Source organism: Dama dama, chromosome 1, assembly GCF_033118175.1.
Source record: "Dama dama isolate Ldn47 chromosome 1, ASM3311817v1, whole genome shotgun sequence".
Classification (NCBI taxonomy): domain Eukaryota; kingdom Metazoa; phylum Chordata; class Mammalia; order Artiodactyla; family Cervidae; genus Dama; species Dama dama.
Genome location: NC_083681.1, coordinates 42,343,297 through 42,360,915, shown reverse-complemented (window position 1 = coordinate 42,360,915; position 17,619 = coordinate 42,343,297). Strand labels below are relative to the sequence as shown.

The 17,619-nt window shown below is 41.0% G+C and overlaps 1 protein-coding gene and 1 long non-coding RNA gene across 2 annotated transcripts in view; one reads left to right on the top strand and one right to left on the bottom strand.

Annotated features, from left to right (window-relative positions):
• LOC133060179 (uncharacterized) overlaps positions 1 to 17,619 on the top strand; it is a 44,521-nt gene that overhangs the window by 24,008 nt on the left and 2,894 nt on the right. The gene's annotated exons all lie outside the window — the stretch shown is intronic.
• On the bottom strand, positions 981 to 15,153 carry LYVE1 (lymphatic vessel endothelial hyaluronan receptor 1). The gene is made up of 6 exons (XM_061147792.1): positions 14,776 to 15,153; positions 10,969 to 11,140; positions 10,723 to 10,862; positions 4,407 to 4,730; positions 2,942 to 3,020; positions 981 to 2,395 (listed from the first exon to the last, which is right to left on the bottom strand). Exons 1-6 carry the CDS (start codon positions 14,858 to 14,860, stop codon positions 2,209 to 2,211), a joined length of 987 nt encoding a protein of 328 aa, XP_061003775.1. The 5' UTR covers positions 14,861 to 15,153; the 3' UTR covers positions 981 to 2,208.

Sequence of the window (17,619 nt, the reverse complement as noted above, 5' to 3'; positions counted from 1 at the left end):
ATTAAACTTTGTTGTTATTGTTGTTTATTCACTAAGTTGTATCCGACTCTTCAACAGCCCGCCAGGTTCCTCTGTCCAAGGGATTTCCCAGGCAGGAATACTGGAGTGGGTTGCCATGTCCTTCTCCATGATTAAGCTTAAGGACTGACAAACCAGGGTTTTAAATTCATTGACCTCAGGGCCAGCCAGGCATGTTGTCAATGAATGAAATGGACTGGGTGTGAAAAACAAAAGGCAACAGTACGATAAGATTCATAGGAAATGGCACCTTTACTTTGGTGTGAGGTTGCAGTCGGGAATGGTGAGGACTGTGGTGAGGTGCAGAGAGCACCGTCCACTTAAGGGAGCAGCCACAGCTCAGGATCAGCAACTATAGAAACTGTGAGGCAGTAAGCATTCTCTAGCTCCAGATCTTGCTTGTTTTCGAGGGAACAGAAGTATAAATATGAAATCTCTTGATGTTTAACTCTTGGCAATTAAACGTAATTTTAAGAGAATACTTTGTGGGCCAACCATAAAAGACTATGCCAACAGGTTATGGCCTCTGAGCTGAAAGGATCATGGAATTGTGCACTTAGCGATGAGGGGAAGAAGATAGTAGCAGTCTGAGAGAGAAAGACTATGTATACATGTAGAGAGAAAGTTAGAGAGACAGGACAAATGAGAGGTCCTGAATCCCCAGTTTCCTGTGAACTCTGAAACATATTGGAATGTAGGACCTGAATATTAAGTAAAGGACTAATTTTTATGTGTATAATTGACCTACTTAAAATAAGCCCATCTGAAGCAAGTAAAGTCCCACACGGTGACGTATGTTCTATTGGCTTTGCCAATATATTTCAACAACCAAAGTTGTTTACTTTTGCAAACAACAGGCTCAGTTCAGTTCAGTCGCTCAGTCGTGTCCGACTCTTTGCGGACAACAGGTTACTTCATTGCAAGGAAGTTGTAAAGCCTCAGTGTAAATAAGAGAGCAAAGAAACTTTATAAATGCTTTTATTTTTTCAGCACAATTATTTCTGCACCTCCCAGGCTTCTTTTGCTGGAAGGAGAGCTAGCAATACATTTGGTAGTGACATCTAAAAAGCATATAGAGGCAATGATGTATTTTTTAGGTATGTTAATAATAAATTAAGGCTATAATGGTTGTCATATTAATGAGAAAATAATGAGTAGGTTAGTCTCTGAAAAAAATAATTGGGTTTTGGAAGTAGACAAGCTGGGATATTAACAGTGAAAAAATTATCTTCATATATTCTACTACATGAAAATTTTGATGAATAATATTCAATTATGGGATGTAAGAACTTGCACAGCACCTGACCTAGAGTAGGCATTCAGCAAATGTTTATTAAACTTTGCTGCTTTTTAACACAGTAATTTTATTCACTAATAATTTCTGTAATTTGGATTAAAATAGAAATTTGTAAGAGGTTTTTTGAGGGGGGCAGGTTCTTGTAATAGTATATTCTTCTAGAGAAAATAGCAGCAGCTCAAGAGAGAAAAGTAAGTGTGTGTAGCTTCTGATAAGTGATTTCAATTCAGATTATTCAGAGATGAACATTTGCTCTGTCTGTATTTATAGTCCCTACTGACAAATGCTCTCACATCCCCAGCCTGTTCTTTTTCTCTATTTATTTTGGCTTTACAGAGATTAGGTCTCACATCATGGGAATCTATGTCTTTTAGTTGCTAAACTTTTCCTTCCTTCTTTCACTCTTGCCTGGCTCAGAAGAACATGCCAGGTGGTAAAAAAGTGTTTCCTTTCCAGAGCTGAAGAAAGGATCTGGGCTGTAGAGTCAATCAACAGACAAAGCCTTGATCTCAATGGTTTCTTGACTCTCAACTCACCTATTCTCAGGCAGCATAAAGGCCACTTGGCAAACATGTTCTGCTTAGCTGTTTAGGTCCTGGTGTTTTACACAAGTTCCTTTCTCCCACTGGGATATCATTAGGACATAACCAGGCTAGAAAGGTTGTAGGAAGCTTTGGAGGTAGGAGGGTAGGATCTGGAAAGGACTGTAAGAAAAAGGGAATTCCCTTTGGTGTACTCCAGAGTTGGAAGGTAGCCCTGAGTTGACTCTAGTCAGGAACCAAGGGTAAACTTGCTTGCTTGGTTCTCTGGTCCTTTTAGGCTCCCCATCTGGGACCAGGATGTGTATCAGGAAGGAAGTAAGCCTGAGGTGTGTCCTCTCACTTCTTGCTTGTCTAAACTTCAGCTTCCAGGCATCGCACTGTGGTTTTGTGTGGACTCTTGGGCTCCTCTGGTTTTTTATTCATTTTCTTTGATTCCTCATTAGGGTTGCTATCATCGGCCTTCTCCTCTTTTACTACTTTAGTTTCTATCATTTCCTTCTGCTGGTTCTTATTTGTAAAAGGGAATGCCTTCACATACCTGTAGGCATAAACACAAAATTAAAATGTGAGACTTCTATATAACACATAGAACAACAGATAACACTTTGTAAAGACCTATACTGGCAAAGTACACTGGGTTCCTTTATTTCAGAGAGATGCTGACACATGCATGCATGCTCAAATACCTTCACCTATCCTGACCTGAATGGATTCATTTAGATGCAATGGTAGGTTCACAGGCCAAACTTTAGCCTGGTCTCAAAACCCTCTCATCAAAAGCAAAGAATTGAAAATCAAAGAAAGCATATCCATTTCCTTCTAGATGCCAATCTTTTCTTTTGATTTCTTGATATTCAAAGGGACAGCTGTTGATCTATATCTTCAAGCTGGATAACATGCATATGCTGAAATAGTAGGGAAGTTTGTGTGGTAGGGAGGACCAGTGAGGTGAGGGAGAACGTTTACAGTGTAAGAGGACTGCCCTCTCCATTTGGAAAAGGGAAATGCTAATAACAACCCTGGATAAACACAAGATAGAGATGCGACAAAAATGAGGAGACTGACCATGCACCAACAACCCCACCTTTTGACGTAGCAAACTGCGAGGCCAGCTGCAGCAGCAAAGAAGAGGAGCGCGAGAACCAGCAGGGCTGTGGGAACACCTGAGGGAGACAGAGACAGGGCCTGTCGGTCCTTCACACAGACATTGCTGCGGGCTGGTCTTCTAACGACTCATGTTTACACATGATGGAGACCAGAGACAGGCAGGGGAAGAGCCTTCTCTGTGACCACACAGGGGCCACTTAGGGTGTTAGGCTCACATGTACTTCTTTCCTTCTTGCCTATAGAATCCTTGGTCTTGCCTCTCACGCTCTCTACTCTGTTAGCTGCAATATGACAGAATCTGTTTCCTGTCTGTGGCCTTGAAGACGACGAGTTTGGAGCAAATTAAGTGCAAGACCCTTCCTTTTAAATAGGAAAAACAACTTACTGGTCATAGGCATTTAAGGTGTCTAGATATATTTTTAAAACTTCTGCATATGAATGCTACTGTGCTGCTAAGTCACTTCAGTCGTGTCCAACTCTGTGTGACCCCATCCCTGGGATTTTCCAGGCAAGAACACTGGAGTGGGTTGCCATTTCCTTCTCCAATGCATAAAAGTGAAAAGTGAAAATGAAGTCACTCAGTCATGTCTGACTCTTCGCGACCCCATGGACTGCAGCCTACCAGGCTCCTCCGTCCATGGGATTTTCCAGGCAAGAGTACTGGAGTGGGGTGCCATTGCCTTCTCCGTCTGCATATGAATAGATAGTAATTTATTCTGAAAAGATTTTATATTTTAAAAGTCAAGCTATCTTATTTTATTTCTTTAAATGTAGATATTTATTACATATCATTCTTGTACATGTATAAGAAGAAAAATAATTGGTTAAGGCCCTCCTAAAACTTCGTCATATTTGGAGTCCATTTGTTTTTCTCAAAATCATTGATATCTGGATATCTCATACAATACAATTCCATGAAGACTTAAGTGATATATATACTTCCTAGAAAAGTGTTTTGCCATTGTCACTAGAATTTTATTCCAAGCTACTGAAAAGTGAATCTATTTTAGACTCATGGTGGTGGTGGTTTTGTCACTAAGTTGTGTCCGACTCTTTGCGACCCTATGGACTTTAGCCCCTCAGGCTCCTCTGTCCATGGAATTTTCCAGGCAAGAGTACTGAAGTGGGTTACCATTTCCTTCACCAGGGGATCTTCCTGGCCCAGGAATCAAATTTGCATCTCCTGCAATGCAGGCAGATTCTCTATTGCTGAGTCATCAGGTATTCCCTTTAGACTCATGGTTTTTAGTTTAATCATTAAGGTTCTCTACAGACCTCAAGTTCTATGACTATATGAAATTTGAATTTGCATTAAGCTTTTATTTGTATTAACATTTTTCAGGTCCTGAGTGCCCAATCTGAATACAGGCTAGTTTCTATGTATTGTCTATTATACACACACACACACACACACACACACAATATAGACAGAAAGTTTTTACCTCCAAACCCAACAGCTTCATTCTTGAAGGCTGGTCTATTTTGAATATCTGATTCTCTTTCTGTAGCTATGGTGCTAGTTTCCATAAAAGCTTCTGTTATGCAAATTAATTTTCTTTTCCGTGGAGTAGAAGTGGATGCCAGAGGGGGAGCCACAGTCGTTGTAACATAGTCAGGACCATCAGTAGACAATGCTGAGTGTGTACTGTCACTGACTATAATTTTTGTTGTGACCATCATTTTCGTTGTGTATGTTGCAGTTTCAGTGTTGAATAAGGGATCATCAGTGGTGATAATTTCTGGAAGGCATGAGTTAATCCAAGTATCTGTACAGGGAGGGAAAAGTAAAATAAGAAGTACGTATTGAAATAGCCTCCTAAGTGGTCTGTCTGCCTCCAATTTTACTTTCCTCCACTCTCTTTATACTGTAACTGGAATGGTCTTACAAAAATGTGAATGTAATCATATCACTTTCTTCTTTAGAATCCTTCCCTTACTATACTGCATGGCCTATGAAGTCCTTCATGACCTGGCGCCTGCTGACATGGCCTGCCTCACTTGATCAGTCTTCCTCTCATTCCCCTTGCCATAAAGGAGTTCCTTCAGTTCTTTGATGTGCTTTCTTTCATATTCAAGTCTTTGACCAGGATGCTTTCTTCACCTATAAGAAGCCCCTTTTTATTAAACTTTTCCTTGTCCTTCAGGTCTCAAACTTACTGTCTCTTTCTTAGACAGACTTGAAGGCCAGTCTGGATCCCTAGACTTGCAGTCTTGTACCTCCTGGTATTTCCTTTGTCATGATTCTCACTATACTGCTCCCCACTGGACCATGAGCTCCCTGGAACAGGGCTCCTGTCTGTCTTGATCATCATGGTCTGTGCACTATGCCTGGCACATAGTACATGCTCAATATTTGATGATTAAAGGAAAAAAGGAAATGTGAAATGAAGAAAGGAGTAGATGGGGAGGCCAAACATACATACATGACACCACTTCAGGACAAAGATCTACTAAAACCACATTGTTCTGTGTTCATTGAAAAAAAAAATGTTTTTAAAGGAGGTGGGGAACAGAGGAGGGACGTCGGTTTTCTCTCCAATCTGTTGAATGTGATAGAGAGGAAACTAGCATTTGATGAATATCTTACTCTTGAGTCAACCATGGTAATTCATTTACAATTTTATAAAACCCTCATTTGTACAGGAGAAACTGAAATTCAGAGAAATTGAATACCTTGCCCAAAGTCATGTAGCCAGTAAGTGTTAGAGACATGCAATATATTCCAACATGCATTTGTATCTCTTTTAAATCCCTAGTTATTTGTGAGAGTGGGTAACATTGGCTGGAATGTTAGCCATAAAGGAAAAGTTATTCTATTATTTTTTAAAATTAAGTAAAAATTACCAACCAAGTCTGTGGTGAATATGATAAAACATTTTGACCCCACATGCATTCAGTCAGTGTTTTATACTATTCTTTTTACTTTGAAAAGACCTGTATTCAAATAGGCATCATCCTTGACCTCTGCCCTGGACTTTGGAAGGCAGCTTTGCTCACCACTATACCACTAACGCTGCCCTGGATTTTCAGCTACATCTTCCATTCTTGAGCATGTGCTAAGTTCTTCCTTCAAAAAATGAACATTTTTAAATATCAAGGGGAAAAGCATACTGAACATGATATACTGTGCTTGGAACTGAGAATACAGAATCAAATAAGGGGGGATTCCTGTTTCCTAGAGAAGTATTTTGATGAGAGTAGGGGGAGATAACTGGGGATTCACAGATGAGATGGTATGAACAGTATGTGGAGGGTTAATGTGCTCATTCAACAAATATTTATTGAGCTCCAACTGTGTGCTAGGTGCTAGGGACATAGTGCAAATAAGACAAAGTGCTTGCTCATAAGGGGCTTATATGTTATTGGAAAGAAGGATATAGATAATAAAAAAGTACAAAATAAGCCAGAAATTTCAGAAGATGATAATTGTTGAGAGGATAATTAAGCAGGATCAAACTGGAAGAGGCAGGAATGGGAACAGATACTTTGGATAAGGTGATAAGAGTAAGTCTCCTTGGGGAGGAGATACTTAGGCTGGAACCTGAATGATAAATGTAGCGAGTCATTGAAGATCTCAGGCAAAAGCATTCTAAGTAAAGAGAACAGGAAGTTTAAGGGCCAGAAAGTGAATACTATCGGCCTGTTTGATGATAAGAAGGCCAGTATGGTTAGGATAGAGCCCCAGCTCCTCTAATATGGAAGAGGGAATAGAATATCCCAGTCAGTCAAAACAGCGTGACCCAAGATTAGAGATATTTGAAAGTGTAGGCATGTCAGAAAATAACAGGGCACATAATGTGGCTGGCGTGCAGGGCGTGTCTATGTTGGGAACATGAAAGACTGCAAGGAGGAGATGAGACTGGGAAGATAGGTGGGAGCCAGAGTATTAAGAGTTATAACTACGGTGGTAAAGAATTTGGAATTTGTTCTGTAGGAGAAGAAATTTTCAACTGGAGTCAGCAAACTTTCCAACTGATATATAGAAGTTCTCATCTACACCCAGTGTTATGTGAAAAAAGTCTTCATAGTTCACATTAGATTCTCAGATGGGAAGCCACCCAAAGCTATGGAGCAGAGGAGTGACATGATCATCAGCGAAGGTGTGTGGAGGATGAAATAGAGATGACAGAGTAAACATGGTCATTTTTACTTAATTTTCAGGAGCCAACAAAGAGGTTATTGCAATTGCACAGAACTAGGAGAATCCAGAGTATCTGGAATTCTAGAACTTACGTCTTAGAGACCTTGGCTAGTGAAGTGGTTCTCAACTCTGACTGCAGATTAGAATCATCTGGGGAACTTTGAAAACATATTCTTGTGAAGGACCCACCCTGGGCCTGGTAATCACCAGGAAAGGTGACGAGGAAGTCACCCCAGGCCCAAGATTTAAGTCCTAGCTCTGTCCTTAGTGACTGCTGACACTGCTGAGCACACTTCAGGCACAAGTTACTTCTCCTGGAAAGTAGTGGTGACCCTTGTGTGACTTCACCGCGGAGCGATGAGACAGTAAATGTGCAGGGCCTCGCATAATCTATGACATGATCTGTAAGGTCTGTAAGAATTGGTTTTCATTGCCTCCCTGTTCATTAAGGTTAGGCAAGAAGGCTACCATGTGAGGGAGCAACAGCAATTTGGTTCCTTACCAGCTGAAGGCACCATATGTCTCACCCAGAAGTGATAGGACCTGGGTCCTCTTCCCTCCGAACAGGAAATATAATTTTTCTAGAATATTGCCAAATTCTTTGCTAGATTATTAAGCACAGTGTGGTTGGTGTCCAAGAGGAAAGATTAGGAATCAGGGGTACAGAAAGCCTTCCTGAAGAAGGAAGTCTTTATTCAGACTTGAATAAAGAATACAAGTCAGCTAGGTGATGAGAGGATAAGCATTGTGGCAGAGGGAACAGCACGAAACACACGGTGCATGCCAAGCATCAAAAGCTCTTTGGTCTGATTCCCAAAGCTCACAAAGACAGCAATAAGAAGATAACATTTGGAGTCAGGTTTCAGGTTACTCTGATCCTCAGAGCCTATAAGACAGCAATAAAAAAGAAAGTTACAAAAACAAAGAAGCGTAAGATAAATCCAGGTCAGTGGCAAGATGAGGGCTAGGGTAACTCTGATCCTCACAAAGATGGCAAACAGAAGCAAGTGAACCTAATTTATTTTAAAAGGGTAGCAAATTTTCTCAAGTCACTTTTATATATAATTCTCTGACAGTACATTCTCAGAGAGATATCTTGTGAGGACTAAAAGAAATACAAATGAACTGCAAATTCCATTCAGTAGGTTTATTATCTTAATAATGTTGTTTTTATAATTTTGAAAATATAGGATAAGAAAATATATTAATATTATTTATTGAAAACAATAATTTTCCATGTAAGGGAAAAAAGATGCCAGTGTATATGTATACACACACATATATATTCCTAGTTGCCCACTAAAAAGGGCTGAGAAGTAATGAAAATGAAAGTATTAATTAGAACAACTTGAATGCAGATCTTGGTTTCTAATTAACCTCCTCTATTAAATAGGTCTCTTGGAGAAATAGCTATATATGGCTGATTTCATGTCTAGGATAAAGGAAGCACAAAGTAAGCCTGTGACATGTTATTATGACAGAAAGCAATGACTTGCTCAAATACTAATGGCATGACAATAGTCAAGTAGCAGGGGTTTCCACTTGCCAAATGTGGGACCATTTGAGCATCATAAAGAATAAAGTAATAATAACTGTAAAATTGATGACAACATATGGAACACACAGACTAAATAAAATGCTATTCATCTATGTGATTATAGTATTAGCACTATATGCATTATAGTACTAGGGGAAGGGAGAAGATGTGTGTGTGTATATGTGTGTGTGTGAAAGAGAGAGATTCTTCTTTATCAAAGAATGCCAGCTAATAGATGAAGAAGGAAGAATGTATTTAGATTTTGTAGTCCTGCATATAACTGATTCCATCAAGGATCATCAATATCTGCTTGAACTATTAGGTAAAAGATGATTGGGGGTATTTGCATGGTGCCAAAATATCACACTAGAGGTTCCCTCCTCACTGCCAAAGGGAAAACAAATCTGAGTTCATTAGGGAGGTCCAGCAGTCACCATCTTATTCAGATGATCAAAGTTAGCATGTTAATAGTGGGTTATACTGACATTCAGTGCCTTTTGTTGGAATATGATCTAAAGTACACAATATCTAACCTATCAAGTATTTTTGCCCAAACTAGTAACCATGTGTCTAATCAAGCCTCTATACTTAACTTTAAGTATGTAGGAAGCATAGAGAGTGGAAGTACAGGTTAAATGAAACCGTGAGGAAACACACAAACCTGAGTCATCTCCCCGGACTCCTTTTCGGTTAGTCCAGAGGACTGGGTGTTTGTTTGTCACGCTGACAGCTGTCAGGAAGGGCGGGCATTTGAGAGGCTAGGCTATCTGACAGGTATGCATTGGCTGTCATATAAGCAGGCAAACAAACCACCAATTCCCCAGCCAAAAGTGATAGTTGGATGAGGTGGGGAGGGGAGGATGGTGAAAAAAGTTGGTAAAAAGCTTATGCTTTAGTCTTTACATAGCTGGAAGCTCACTGTAAGTCTTCGAACAAGACAAACCTTCTTTCTGAGCTATAGTCATTTCATCTGTGAAGTAAGGGAAGTGAAAAATCTCAAGACTTTTTGAGGCCAAGGCCCCATAGTTCATAGAACCGCTTGGATCTAATTGCTGCCTTTGGGCAACAGAACATTGCTGGTGGAATTTTACCTCCTGGATCTTAGAGAATGACCACTGAGCCACTGACCTTTAGAAGGTCAGATTTATGAATATGTGTGAAAAGTAATAAATGAGACAGAGGAGAACAAGTGTTTAGTCAAAAGCTTTCTGAGAAGTTCCTTAGGTAAAGCACTTGGGCTAAGGCAGCCAAGATCTTCCAACAAGGTTAAAGGGATGACCATGAGCAAATCAGTTCTATTTTCTAGCTTCAATTCCTTCCTTCATAAAATGAAAATTGGGTCTTATTCTTAAAATCATCTACTGTAGCATTTGAACTTCCACTCCTGTAAAGGAATGTGGGATAAATGAAGGAGATCTGTGTGTGAGTCTTCATAGTAAGGAAATCTTAGACAAATGTACTTATATCCTCTAACCTAAGCTTTTTCATTTGCAAAATAGGGATGATAAATCATACCTCCTATGGACATTGTCAAGGTTTAGTGAGATAAATTAGTATTTTGTTTTGGCCATGGGTGCTTCCTTCCCTTCTTCCTGTTTATCTTATGAGATGAGAGGAGGGGATGGAGCCTCTAGGGGTACCCTCTCCCTATATTGCCAATCTGTCATATCTCCCCTAAATTTTTCCTCTGAGGGGGACACTGCCACCTCTAGCCTTGTAAAGATTCAGTCTTGGGAGGATTCAGTGGCCATCACTGAGACTGCTTCTGCTTATGCTCAGGCTTACTCTTCTCAGACTGGTCATGGTGGTGGTGGTTTAGTCACTAAGTCATGTCCAACTCTTGTGACCCCATGGACTGTAGCCTGCCAGGCTCCTCTGTCCATGGGATTTCCCAGGAAAAAATACTGGAGTGAGTTGCCACTTCCTTTGCCAGGGGATCTTCCTGACCTTGGGATTGAACTTATGTCTCCTGCTTTGCAGGCAGATTCTTTACCTCTGAGCTACCAGAGATGTCCTGGTTATAGAGCTATTGAAATCCAGACAAAACACACCACATGGAGAGACCACAGATCTAACTCACCAGATGAGTTGTGACAGTAGGCCCTGTGCCTACTGCTGAGTGAACTTCTCCAAATCACGACGCCCACCCCGCTCTTCCCACACTTGGGGTTGGAGATAATTCGAGGGATGACCACGAACTGATTTTTAACCCATCCATAGCTGTAACAGAATACACATGAATTGAATGGATACACAGATCTCTTGTTGCTGAACAAGATCACAGAGTCACCAAGGCTCCCACAGTGTTTGTGCATCTGTTTCTCACCTGCAAGTCTCAAAGCCAAATTTCCGTGCTTCTTCAACCTGGTCTTGGCTGGCCAAAGTGAGTCCCATGAGCCTACAGGCCTCCTGGGCTTCTGTGAAATTCAGAAGCGGCTGTGTCTTTTTGGTCACAAGGGTGACCCCCATGATTCTGCATGGTCCTGAGGTGATAAGTTCTGCAAAGGAATCACAAAGCCCCTCAGTGGGCTGCTGTCCTTGTCTCAGCCCTCGGGCTCTCCTTCTGTGTAGAGCCTCACTGTCAACACGGCAGCTGGGATTGAAGTTCAGAAATAACAGGACACAGATAAGGCAGGTAGGTGCTCGCCTGGATCCATGCTGTGTCTCTCACCGGGTCCAAGTCCATCCCCACCTCACTGAGTTCAGTTGCCTTGTTCATTACATGGAGACTTTGGCTACTAGTTCCTGGGCAAGGGCAAGTCGGGGGGTTGCAGCTGCTGCAAACCTTTTTGGAGTCTATAAAATGAAGGGTCTGAGACACTGAGAAAGATGAAATCCAGGGCTCTGCATAAACATAATAGCAATACTCCCAACTAGTGTGGGTTGGAGACAGCACTCTTTCTGAGATGGGCTGAAAAATGTACTTGTTATAATAGAATGTGAACTTTCTCAGTCCCAGGTCGTCTCTGACCATTGGGGGGCAGGCTTACGCAGAAGTTCCTGGAGGAGTCAGATAGTAAAGCTTGCATGGCAGAGAAACTAAATAAAGGAAGTGGAGTTTTAGAGTCAGACCTGGATTTGAATCTAATCTAGAGTGCTTGTCAGCTCTGTGAATTTAGGCTAGTTACTTCATCTCTTTGAGCCTCAGTTTCCGTATTTAGAAAACTGAAAGAACAACAGTATCTACTGTATAAGGTGGTGGTGGTTTAGTCACTAGGTTGTGTCCGACTCTTGGCGACTCCATTGACTGTAGCCCACCAGGCTCCTCTGTCCATGGGATTCTCCAGGCAAGAATGCTGGAGTGGGTTGCCATTTCCTTCTCCAGGGGATCTCCCTAACCCTGGAATCAAACCCGGGTCTCCTGGATTACAGACAGATTCTTTACCAATTGAGCTACAAGAGAAGCCCACAGCATAGGGTGGTGAAAGTTAAATGAATTAATTCAAATAAAAGTGCTTAGTACAGTGCCTGTCACATAGTAGGTGCTCAATAAATAATAACATAGTTTCATTATGTCATCTTCAAAGCACTTTAGTTTTAGTTTGCTAACGATTGATCTTCCTGGGGAAGCTGAGGCAGTTGAACAGTTAAGATGTGAATAATATCTTACTCAAAATCGAATGAATCTGAGAGTTCTGTTGATCCCTTCTCTCTGGATTCTGGGATTAGACCTGTGTGAAGTTGCAAAGTTGCATTGCATTCAGGTACTTTATTCCTACTGGGCTTCACCCTCGAAAGTTCATGAAAGGGCATTTCCTGAGTAATTGCTTAAACACAGATCTGTGCATTGGATGCCTAGTCAAATGTTTGACCACTGTCTAAGTTGGTTTAAAGGAAGCTTCTTCTTGCAAACATGCAAAGAGCCTTTCTAAGTACTCCAGGAGACCTTGCTGTGGAGCAGGGGACTGGGGGAAGGGAAATGAATATGATGTATGGCATTTGTGGATAACCTTATTTGTTTCCAGACTCTACTGTTGCCAAAAGAGAGACTAGAGAGCCAACAGCCATTATGAGTGTTTGTGGCAGAACAGTTTTTTATGACTGTGTTCACTAATGCTAATACCTACACCCACATTGATATTAATACTAATGCCAATGTTAATTCCAACTTCTATCATCTGTAGATGCCACTTTGTGCCAAACCCTGACTCTTCTAACAGAAAATTGAGGTTCAGGGAGATAAGAAACTTTCCCAACCCAAGGATATAGAGCAGCTAGGTGGAAGTTCAGAGGCACACATCCAGCCGTGATTGATACGAAAACCTCAGTTCTTAACTAGGACACTGTTCTGCTTCTCACTGTGCAATGGGGAGAAGATACACACAGAGCTAGAACTGAACTCTTGCAACACACCATTTTTCCTGGAATTTGGCTCGTTTAACTCATAAGCTTGCTTATAGCAGCGTCTTTGGGAATACTTATAGAGAAGGCATGTTAATTACACTGCAAAGTGGTCTTAATGCTCTCTCATCATACATCATTTTTGCTCTAAATATTATTGTTATGAGTAATGATAGACCTATTCTGGGCAATAGACCTAGCTTTGACCATTTCTTCTCTTGTTAGTTGGCTGTCTAACCTTGGGGAAGTTAGTATTCTCAGCTGTAAAAGGGGGATGGTTATATCTTTACAGAATATTTGTCAGAATTTTTAAATATATAACTTGTACCTAGTGGAGGCTGGGTCCATAAGTGGGCAGTCGACAAATATTCGTAGATTTTATGTTTTCCTATGTAAGGACAAAAACAGGGAGCTGGAACCTAAGGGATCCTCCAGGAACCCCTTCTTTAAGCTTTTTTAGAAAATTGCAAATGTAGTAGAAAGAGTATATACCTAGGAATCAGACAGAGCTGAATTCAGACCCAAGCTTTATTATTTACTGCTTTTATGACATTAGGCAAGTTGCTTGGCCTCACTGAGCCAGTTCCTTCATCTATAAAATGTATTCTTAAGAAATATATATACATATATTTCTTTTATATATATTTTACATACTATATATACAATATATAAAAATAGGCCCTCAAAAATACTAGTGCCCATTCCCATCTACTTATCTTCATCAAGCACCTCCTCCCTAATCATGGCTCTGGATAACTTTCAGTTGTTTACAAAATTTTAATTTCCTCAGGAAAATGTTGCCATTATTGAGGATGGTCCAAAGAGTGTGATGAATCAGGGTCAAATAAAAATTTCCATAATAGTTTGAGTAGTAATGGCAGTATTTTGGGGAAAAGTGAAGAGTCTCCCCAGGGGTATGTCAAATAAGTTTGTTACTTTCAACAAACTTATTTCAAACTTATTTGAAAGTAACATATTCTGGCATTTGAAAAAAAAATCAATCCTATAACTCTAACCTTTATAAAATGGAATGCAACAATATCTAAATCAAGTCTGGATGTCTGTTCCCAACATATTTTATACTTCAGGGCATCTCCCAACAGAGGAACACATAATTTTCCTTTTAAAGTGCTTATATTTTCATTTGCCCAGAGCTGTAATGAGTGATTTGTGGTCACATTTTTTTTGCCTACAGTGCAGAGTGAAGTTACCAGTTAGGCATCTCAAAAGCCCAGAAATCATTTAAGTCATTCCTTTGGTAGGGAGCTGATAGCTAATTTTCAAACCTGTATTTTTTTCAGTTTTTTTTTTTTCAGTTAATTTGCTGTTTACTACATATTAAAAATGTATGCATCCCATGATAGTGTAGTAAAACTAAAATTAAAACAATCACATTGACACTTCCAAAGACATAAAGCAGGCCAATATTCTGTGAAAGTTAACCATTTCTCAGGCTTCACGATTGCTTAAAATTTTTCACAATCATTCTTTGCTCCTTCAATGAAGCACTTTTTAAATCAAGTGATCTCTCTTCATTGTGTCAAAATATTTTCATTAAAAATATCCCATAGCCAAAAATAAAAGTCAAGATAACATAAAGGTAAGTGACAATCATTTTGGTGAAGCTGACAATATGGTGAAAACATTTCTGCCAGAATGGTCCTACCAATGAGATCTTCTGTTGACACTGAGGGCCACCCCCACCCCAGAAATTCAATCAAGAACTTAGTAGACTTAGGAAAATATGCAGCATCTTTCCTTACCTCAGGCTGGCATCTAGTAAGAAACCTACCTTCTGAGCGGAGAGAGCCTTGGACCAGGTGCCTTGTGGTCCAGATGAAGGCAAGAAGCAACCCCAGACTGAAGAACTTGGCCATTGTGCCAGCACCTTCAGAGCCAGAGAAGCAGGTCAGATGAGCACTGGTAGTATCAAAGGCAGACAATAATCACCAGTGGCTGGAGACTTCTGGAAATACGTGGGGCCCCCACTGCTCTGCTTCATAACCGAGACATCCGGATTTTCCTGCTTTCAAGTTTCTGACTTGTCAAGGTCACTAGGGGGAAATGAGTGACGTCCTTGTAAGCCCAGGCTGTACTTTGTGGAAGGCTTTCTGGAAAATTTAGCTAATGCTGACTCAGAAAACACACAAATGAGGAAGGCAGAGAGCACAGGGTGAACTGTTGGAGGTTTCCCCAATTCTCATATCCCCTACCACCACCCATGTCCCCCCCAGCTCAGTTCCTATCTGGTTCATTGTTACTGTCTGTGTAGCTGCTCATTTATATACTCGTAGGAATGTCTCTGTCTCTAAAGGGGACTGAACATGGATTGCGCTTCTTTTCCTCCTCCGATCAGTGGGTTTTTTTTTTTTAATCCTCCAATTGCATATCCTTGTGATCTGTAGGGAAATGAGGCTAAGAGTCATGAAAACAAATGATTATTTAAATACCAAGAACAGAATCCTCATGCTCCCTTTCGAGATTTCTTTATCATTTGAAATTTCTACCCCACTATAGGTGATTCCTGCTTCAAAGAAATCAGACACATTGAAGATTCATACAAAACATGACTAGAGGGGCAATTTATAAAATCAGTAATACTTTACAATAGCAATCACCACAGAGGGCCTTTATATAACTTTCTCTTTAATAATTTCTCATATTCTGGTAGGTGAAAATTCAACTCAGACTTCCCCTTTCTCGTTTGATGAGTGTGAGATTTTTCTGCATGTGTACGAGCAGTCTGCATGCTCTCTTTTCCCAGCTAGAGTTTCAGTGGTTTATCTCGCATGGTAATTATGGAATTCTGGCTTGAGAGTAATGCCTTGAGCAAAGAGTTATTAGTTTTCTCCAAAAGGAATGTCATTTTCAGGAACAGTGTATAAGGACTTCCCTGGTGGTTCCAGTGTTTAAAATACCATGCTTCCAATGCAGGGGATAAGGGTTGGATCTTTGGTTGGGGAACTAAGATCCCATGTGACTCAAGTGCGGCCAAAAAAAAAAAAAAAAAAGAGGAGTAGTATATGGGTAACTAGTTCTTTCCTTTACAAATGGTATTGGTCATGAAGTTAGATATTGGTGTGGAAGATACCAACATGAAAGGAGAATCTGCTCTGCAGAGGCATAGAGCACTTCTATGTAAATAGGGTTTGTTTGTGCTCACTCAGTCATGTTGGACTCATTGCAGCCCCAAGGACTGTAGCCTGCCAGGTTCTTCTGTCCATGGAATTTTCCAGGCAAGAATATTGGAGTGGGTTGCCATGCCTCCTCCAGGGCATCTTCCTGACCCAGAGTTCCAACCAGTATCTCTTGCATCTCCTGCATTGGATGGTGGATTCTTTACCACTAGCGCCACCTGAGAAGCCCAGGGACCAGGGGACTTACCTTAATACACCTTAAATAGCTGTAGTTTAGGCTTCATTACTTGGGTGAGCACAAGACCTAGGCTACAGGGACCTCAGAAACATACATGACTCTATCACCATGGAGCCAGGGAGACAGGAAAACAGGAATTGTGTCCTCTTCATCATTATCCTTAAAGCTAGCATCACACCTGAAAGAGAGTTAGCCTTCAAGCATTTGATAAAGTATTACAAAGAGGAAGAAGGAAGGAAGACAGGAAAGGAAAAGAGAATTATGAAAGGATCTCCCTCTTCAAGGTCAACTGCACTATGCAACATAACAGGAGTGATGTCTCACATTCAAAAGTTCCAGGGAGTGAGGTGTAGAAGACATCTTGAGGTGAGGTACTTCAGAAATTCTGTCAACCATAGTTCCCTACCTTCATTTAGACCCTGATTCTACTTCCTAAGAGAAAGGCCCACGTCCCATGTCTACTGTTCTCTGTAGCCCTTTGTTGGATAGAATCTTCCCTGGCCACATTTGTAGTGGGAATTACAAATTCCCCCAAGGCTTCCTGGGGGTTGCACAGCTTGTACAGTCTGCTTTCTGCTGATGTGAGCTTAGGATGCCAAAAGTTGTTTTCTAACTTAACAATTGGAGTTTTTAGTCGTGGCTTGTATCTGTTTGTAAATACTGCTGCTGCTGCTGCTGCTAAGTCGCTTCAGCCGTGTCCAACTCTGTGCGACCCCATAGACGGCAGCCCACCAGGCTCCCCCGTCCCTGGGATTCTCCAGGCAAGAACACTGGAGTGGGTTGCCATTTCCTTCTCCAATGCATGAAAGGGAAAAGTGAAAGTGAAGTCGCTCAGTCGTGTCCGAATCTTAGCGACCCCGTGGACTGCAGCCTACCAGGCTCTTCCGTCCATGGGATTTTCCAGGCAAGAGTACTGGAGTGGGGCGCCAGTTGTAAATACTACTCCTTCCCAAACAGGATTCTGGTCTATTTGCTTCCATTTGATTTCACGTGCCAGTAATCATATAATCATATCCCAAATCCTTTCCCAGTCACAATGCTCAAGATGATTTTTTTTTTTTTTTGGTCTCAGCCCCATGCCCCTCTCTCTAATTTAGTGGTGGCTATTGAGTTCATTTGAAAACACAGATGGAAGGACCATATCCTGACTCTGACCTTTACCATAGGGCTGGTCTGATCTGAATTCAGCTGAAAAGTTTTACTTGTTCTTTTTCACTCAAAGCTCTTTTCAGTCTAATTGGGCTTTAGAAGCAGTCAGACT